Below are 7,723 nucleotides of genomic sequence, written 5' to 3'. Positions count from 1 at the left end.
TGCATAAAATTGTGGATGTATATAGAAATGTCGAAAAAGAGCTCCTTCCTGTTTCAGTTATTGATTCATACAACTCAATAAAATTCATTCCCATCTCATCTAAAAGGAAAAGTTTACGACTCAGTTTGTATATGACTGTGATTCAACAGAGTCAAGTGAGTCACAGTAAACTCATAATCGAGTTGACAAACCTAGATTACACCAAAGTTGACTCGGGATACGGCAGAACTGGGTTGACTCAATCTGGTCAAGAGAGAAATCATGTGTTCTGCAACTATGAATAGAACGTCCAAGCCATGAAACAACCCCTTGATATATTATAAGCCACGGCATGCTTCCATCACCATCTAACTGATTTCTCCAAAGCTCACTAACAAATATGGGAAGATCAGAATATGCAGTTGGGTATGAGAAAGGACCAAATACTTAACCAATGTATCACTCTTCATTATCAACCATACCATGACTAACTTCCCTATCAACTGACCCTTCTTCCCCACTGTTGCTGGTGCTGGTGCTACCACTAATCTGACCTTCCTCCTGACTTGTCTTTGACAATTCCTGGTTGAGGAGCTTCAATGGCCACGAATCCAAGGGGGTGGGATACCGGGCCTGTGGTCTGCTAACGTGTGAGGATGGCTTAGGTGGAGCCTGTGAGGGGAGTTCATGATGAAGGGGGATGACGAGGACGGGACCAACAATGGGTTGGGGCTGAAACACAGGGTCTACAACAGGCAGTGTACGTTGATCTTCTGGCAATGATGCAGCTGGGTTGGCATTTTGCATCAGGGAAGGAGCTACATCCCTGCCATTACTCCATGCGGGTCCAGACTGCATCCTCTCATGTAACTCATGATGCAACTTCCCAATCTCCGTTTCAAGGACAATAGTCTCATCTCTCAGCTCGTTCGTCTCGATGGTTACCTGTTTCCAATAATTGCAACAATCAAACATACAATACATGGGTTGGGAACTTGACAAAAATAAAGCAGAAAACTCTTAATGCAGAATTCGCTTCAATAATTGTGCACAGAGAAGAGGGGAGAGGATGCAAGTGTCATAAAAATAGAATAAGTAGGGAAGAAAACCATCTGGGTCTGAAAGACCTACATAGTGAGATTCCGTTAACAGAGCTGCATTTTCCTTTTTGAGACATTCCATTTGTGCAAGTAGATCCCGTAGTATTCGAGCAGCATCCCCCAATATAGAGGCCTTGCCATTATTTTGCCGAGCTGGCTCTGTAAAATAGACGAATTGAAATTTGAAAACAAAACACTCACTATTTTTTCTTTTTAAACGGTACCAAAATATATTCAGTAGGCATAAAGATCTTGATTCCATAATACAAATCTCTCAAATAGATTGTCATTTTATTCTTTTGTTACCAGAGATGAAAAAAATATTGAAAAAAAGAAGAAAATTACAAAAGATGCTGAGGTTGACCAGCATCCAACTATACTGCAGATTCCAGATACACCCTGCCTGCTAAAATACCTACCGTTTCAGCACTTGCGATCTTCTGAGGAGGCGTAACGTGCTTCTTGCAAGAAGTTGTAGTCATTGCAAGGGGGCAGAAGAATCTATAAACCATGTCTTCCTCCATTGCTCTTTTTCATCGATTGTATGGCATGCAATTATTAGTATCTTTGGTTTCTCTTGGGTTTTACATAGATCAATCTAAAAACTATTGCTTTTCAGGCCTAGTAGCCCATTCGGCGAGTCAGGCCGTTCCCTTTGGAGCACGGTCCCATTTGCTATATTGTGGAACATTTGGCAAGAGAGAAACAAAAGAATCTTTGATGATAAGGAAAAGAGTATCACAAGAATCATATCGGAGGTTAAGATTAATCTCATATCATGGGCAAATTCAGCCAATCTTTTAGCATCATACTCAGTGGCCAATATGTTGAGAAATTAGCAGGCGATCATTTGGGAGAAAAGAGTCAAAAAGCACCCTTCACCATCTTGGAAACTGTCCATTCATGGCTGGTTTAAACTCAACTTTGATGGAAGTGCCAGAGGTAAACCGGGTCCCGCAGGGATCGGAGGCCTCATCCGTGATGAAGAGGGCGATACATTAATCTCTTTTTCAAGCCCGGCTGGAATATGTGAGTCAAATGAGGTGGAAGCAAGAGCAATATTGTATGGTTGTATGGACTTAAGTGGTATGTTATTCATTGTCTCGGACCCTTGATAGTGGAGGGAGACTCTTTCAATGTGATTGCTTGGGGGAGTATAGAAGCCATGGGCCTGGAAAACTCTCTAACATCATTTCGGAAATTCGGGACTGTTGCAAGGTCATTTGCCCATCATTTGACATAATTACAGGTCCTTTAATGAAAAGGCTGATGAACTAGCAAAGGCTGGAATGGCGTTACGCCATGTGGAAGAGATTTGCTTCATCGATGTGTAGAGGAACATGGTCCAGGCTTTTAGAACAGTGTATCTCGTGAATTAGCATATGTACACTATATATTGTTGGGGAACAACTTGTCCCTTTAATCTTTCAGTACGACTGGTTCTTAATTAATAAAGTCCAAAAAAAAAAAAACCTGCAGTTTCATTCACATCTCTATAAGGAACCTACATATCTCTAGTCAATCCATGATATTTTCAATCTTCCAAGGCACGAACTCCTCCAAGTTGCTTAAGATTTCATCAATGAAATAGATGCCCATTGTGAGAAGACAGAAAGACATTCCCAAAATCTTAAACAGCAATAAAGAACAATCAACCACTGTAATTAACTGGTAGGACGACCCTTACATGATCTGAACACTAGATTTAGCAACAAATTGACAATAGTTCTGCCTTACTATTTTAAATTATTAAATTATTCAATACTTTTCAGGACTGGTTGGGTCTTGTGGATCTAATGAAGCAGAAGCACAAGAGTTGCAATGGGGATTAAGATGGTTTGTTATGTCCATGAATGACCCTCCTATTGTAAAAGGAGATTTGGCGAATATTTTAGCTTGGGACACGAATAAGGGCATTGGACATGGCAGCTAGCTGACATAATATTGGAGATACACGATTTGTGCTCCCTGATCCATCTGACATTCAGCCTCAAGAAGTGGTCTGCAAACAGCCATGAGGATAAGTTGGCAAAAAAAGGTGTGAAATAGGAAGCAATCTTGTTCTCAGGCCATATGACAATGAAGTGCTGTTGTTTTACTGCTAGAGGGGCTGCAGGCCTGGAAGTTGGCCGCTGTGCAGCATTTTTGCTGCAAATGGGCTGAATACAGCATAGATTTAGTGGTTGTAGGTGGATTTATCAGACATCTTGTCGCCAATTTTGTGTAAATCGGCTGTTGGTTTATTAATAAAATGTGCTATTTTCAAATATATATATATATATATATATATATATATATATATATATATATATATATAGAGAGAGAGAGAGAGAGAGAGAGAGAGAGAGAGAGAATAGTGTTCCTGCGCAGCTGCTCAGATAGCTTATCTGAGCAGCTGCTTCAAAAACTCATGCGGCTCACATTTTTGGGGTGATCCAAAGCATTCATTTGAAAGGCCCTTCCATGGATAGGGTGTGTACCAAAAATCAGCCCTATAGGATCATCCTAACCCAATCAAAGGCGGAGGGGATAATGGACAGACACGTTTCTGACCATTTTTTCCCTCCACAAATGGCAGGGTTAGGATGATCCTAAAGGGCTCATTTTTTGTACACACCCTATCCATGGAAGGGCCTTCCAAATGAATGCTTTGGATCACCCCAAAAATGTGGGGCCACATGAGTTTTTGAAGCACTTTTCTCATATATATATATGAGGAAATGGTTCGTGAGCAGCTGCTCAGATAAGCTTATCTGAGCAGAGCTCACAAACCATATGGGGGCCCACATTTTTGGGGGGATCCAAAGCATTCATTTGGATGGCCCTTCCATTGATAGAGTGTGTAGAAAAAATCAGCCCTATAGGATCATTCTAACCCTGCCATTTGTGGAGGGGAAAGATGGGCAGAAACATGGACACACAGTATCTGTCCATTTTCCCCTCCACCTTTGATTGGGTTAGGATGATCCTATAGACCTGATTTTTGGTATACACCCTATCCATGGAAGGGCATTCCAAATGAATGCTTTGGATCCCCCCAAAAATGTGGGAAATCAGCCCTATAGGATCATTCTAACCCTGCCATTTATGGAGGGGAAAAATGAGCAGAAACATGGACACACAGTATCTGTCCATTTCCCCCTCCACCTTTGATTGGGTTAGGATGATCCTATAGACCTCATTTTTGGTACACACCCTATCCTGGAAGGGCCTTCCAAATGAATGCTTTGGATCCCCCAAAAAATGTGGGCCCCCCATGGTTTGTGAGCTCTGCTCAGATAAGCTTATCTGAGCAGCTGCACGCACACATACACATATATATTAGTTAGCCATTTCCTAAGGAAAGCAGAAGTAACTGTGCGCATCTTCATCTACAATTCATCGGAGAAAAGAAATCCTACGATGGCATGTATAATTTGGTCTTTCCTTAAAATTTAGGGAAATTAGAGATCATAACTACCCCACAAAAACTATGTAAGTTTTTTCTTTTTTTTTTCAATTTGAACAAAGCAACCAACCTCAATCAAATCTATCCAAAGAATTTGTCAAGACCAAGCTTTAATTGCAAATAAAATATCATAGAAAGATGACAACAAAAGACATTCAAGAGCAGGAAAAGTTACCAAGTGCATGGCCTAGCTCAATGAAGAGCTCATTCAAATTTTCACGTTTCAGCTTCTCCCTCTCAGCCTTGTGAATTTTCTTTGGAACTTTCCCTGGGTTCTTTTTGTTAGTGGAAGACCTGCATCATGAAAAGGTGTCGGATATAGAATCAATATGAGAGAACAGCACGAGTCTACACACATCATATCATCACGCAAAAGATACTCAGAGCTCTAATTGTAATTCTTCCACCAAAATAACGATGATAAACAAACAGAAGTGGGATAAAAAAATTCACATTTTTACACAATAAGGAGCCATCTGAAAGTGCCAAGGAGGTAGAGCTATCCTAAGTATAGATTCTCCCCAAGCATAGTAACCATTGAAGAACTCTAGAGAGAAAAACAATCCACAGAGATAACCCCTTTCTGACCTATTGTAAGTGGATGATAGTTACTTGATATGAATATAGATTAAACCTTTAGTGCCATTGTGTATACCACATACAATCACAAGGTCTGATTTCATCTAACACCAGGCAAAATGGCTAGATAAGCATTTGTAGCATAACGAGAAGGCTGTTGTGTTAAGTTGGTCCAGCTCTTGTATTACTATGTTATCCAGATATGGATATGGGTCACAAATATGAAAAGGTATGGGGATCCTCTAAATTTCATCGGCCATGCATTTTTTTTTTTTCTTTAGTTTTTTCTTGAGGTCAAGCATTATTTATATTCTCTAGATTTTCTAAGAAGTTTGAAAAAGATTCAAGTCTGTAATCCAATTTTTCAATTAGATTACATCCAGTTGCCATTAAAAAAAATTAGATTACATCCAGGTCCCTTTCAATTTTATAATAATTCAATTTTGAGACAATGTCATTCCTATTATAGAACCCCTCACTGTTTGAAAACATGAAGTTTACCATTTAAAGATCTGTAATATCTAATCACTGACCTGATCTTCAATTTTTCAGGTACCAAATGAGCCTCTTTAGTCATGGTAATGGGAACCTCTGTCACCGTGATCAGGTAGTATAATCAGTTAGAAGTACCAGAAAGGAACCTGTGAAACCCATCAACTTAGATTTAGCTTCTCTTCATGATGCCCAAATAAACATAAGGAACACACACACACACACACACACACACACACACACACACACACAAACACATAAGGACCACAATAGGATTGCGTTCTTAGCAAAGAAGCAAAGAATAAGAATTTCCAGAAATGCAAATCAAACGCAATACTTCAAAACTAAATCAAGATGAAACCATAGAAGCAATATTCAGATTAAGAAAGCTGATTCCTCACTAAAATAGACATTTCAACAAGTTGAAACAATAATTTAAATTACTTTCCCTTGAAAGTCTGAATAAACATGGAAATACAGGGATTGCCAAAATTCCTATATTTCTCGACAGTGTAGCACCAGTTATCAAAAACTAGAATTTCTAAAACCAATATTCTTCCTACAAATACAGAAAATCCAATATGAAAACGTGCCCCCCCAAAAAAAAAAATATTGTGGCTTGAACTAGAATAATTCTAATGCTCCTCCACCTTTTCCTCTTCTGTAAAACAAAAAAAAAGCCCCTCAACCACAAGAAATATCTTTAAAAAAAAATGGACCCCAATTCAAATCGAAATCTTAAAAACATAACAGAAAAAAGAGAGAGAAAACGAAGAATAGAGAATGGAAATTTCTCCAAAACAAATTATCATCCATTAAAATTAAATAAAATAATCCGATGACACAGAAAACAATAATGAAAGAGAGCCAAAAATCATATAATCTGCAAATAAAATCCTCCCACAAGCTTTAATCCCAAACCAAAATCAACCAAATGCAGATCGAAATTAAAGTAGAGCTAAAGAATCTCAACAAGAGAATTCCTTAAACAACAAACCCTAATCTTAACTTTAAAAAAAAAACCCTAAATCATGCGAGTGAGAATAAAATGAAAAATTCATTAGGGTTAATAAAATATAAAGAAGAGAAGACTAGGGAATTATTACCTTCAAAACCCTAAGAAACTGCCTCTCAAACAGGTAATTTCGTAGCACAAGTAAACCAAATAAGATGAGAATAGAGGGTGAAGGAAACGAAGACGGAGAAAATGAATTTCATACCCTCGTTCTTATTTATCTATCGCTCGCTCTCTCTCTCTCTCTCCCGCGGGCTACAAATTAGACTGTGGAGAGCCCTCCTTTCACACGAGGCGCGTGTGGAAGCCACTCGCATTTTTATAACGAGAGATTAGAAAAGCGCGTGCGTGACTGCCACGTGGGAGGGGGATCGTGTTCGACCCACCTCTCGCTTTTGGACCTTTGATGGAACTACGTCGAAACCACACGCAATGAACAAACTGATAGGAAGACACACCAGTTGTAGGGACTTTTAGACCTGGCAAACGGGCGGGGCGGGGCGGGCCTGGTCAAAATAACCCGGAAAATTTTATGGGCCATGTACGGGCCGGGTCAATCTGCGGGTCACCCGGATTTTTGACATATTTTTTAAGATTTTTATTGTTTGTACAGGGATTTGCTAACCACCTTCGCCAACCATTTATATTCACTGTTTGAGAGATTTGTCTTATTATCGACCCGGTACAAACTGCAAAGATTGGCAAAAGTACGATTTGTGAAAAAGTTGTTAGCAATAAATAATAATCATGGGGTACTAAGTTTTAAATGAGAAATTATGGAAAATGGTAGCAAAGTATAAAAATTAAGAAAAAAAACTGAAGGAATGTAGTAAAAGGCGACAATTACTGAAAAAACTACAAAGAAAAAGCAAAAATTATGACAATTACTGAAAAAAAAAGTCAAAAGGTGCCAAAACAAATCCTTTTGCACTTCTCTACGGGCACCCGCGAGTCCACACGGCCCGACCCAGTTTTGACGGTCCAGGTGGACCCACGGGTCCGGGTCACTTTTTGCCAGGTTTACTACCAACAATGGCCAATTAGAAAAATACAACCTTGTATGGTTTATTATCTGTTACGGTCTTGAGTGGGGCCCACCTGGGTATGGGA

At 39.4% G+C, this 7,723-nt stretch overlaps 1 protein-coding gene across 2 annotated transcripts; it reads right to left on the bottom strand.

Moving 5' to 3' along the window:
- On the bottom strand, window positions 1-6,947 carry LOC143848977 (transcription factor BHLH062-like). Of its 2 annotated transcripts, none has more exons than XM_077358016.1 (5): window positions 6,819-6,947; window positions 5,640-5,747; window positions 4,703-4,821; window positions 1,111-1,238; window positions 1-924 (listed from the first exon to the last, which is right to left on the bottom strand). In XM_077358016.1, the coding sequence occupies exons 2-5, from the start codon at window positions 5,681-5,683 to the stop codon at window positions 439-441; spliced, it is 777 nt and encodes a 258-aa protein (XP_077214131.1). In that variant the 5' UTR covers window positions 5,684-5,747; window positions 6,819-6,947; the 3' UTR covers window positions 1-438. The 2 variants fall into 2 exon arrangements, with proteins under 2 accessions (XP_077214131.1, XP_077214130.1); XM_077358015.1 differs by having other exon boundaries at window positions 6,705-6,925.
- Between the last annotated feature and the right edge of the window lie 776 nt (window positions 6,948-7,723).

Source organism: Tasmannia lanceolata, unplaced genomic scaffold (assembly GCF_043159265.1).
Source record: "Tasmannia lanceolata isolate RefF3 unplaced genomic scaffold, GAP_Taslan_0.1 ptg000016l, whole genome shotgun sequence".
In the NCBI taxonomy this organism is placed as follows: domain Eukaryota; kingdom Viridiplantae; phylum Streptophyta; class Magnoliopsida; order Canellales; family Winteraceae; genus Tasmannia; species Tasmannia lanceolata.
The sequence above is the reverse complement of the archived record's forward strand: the minus strand, read 5'-3'. Positions and strand labels throughout refer to the sequence as shown.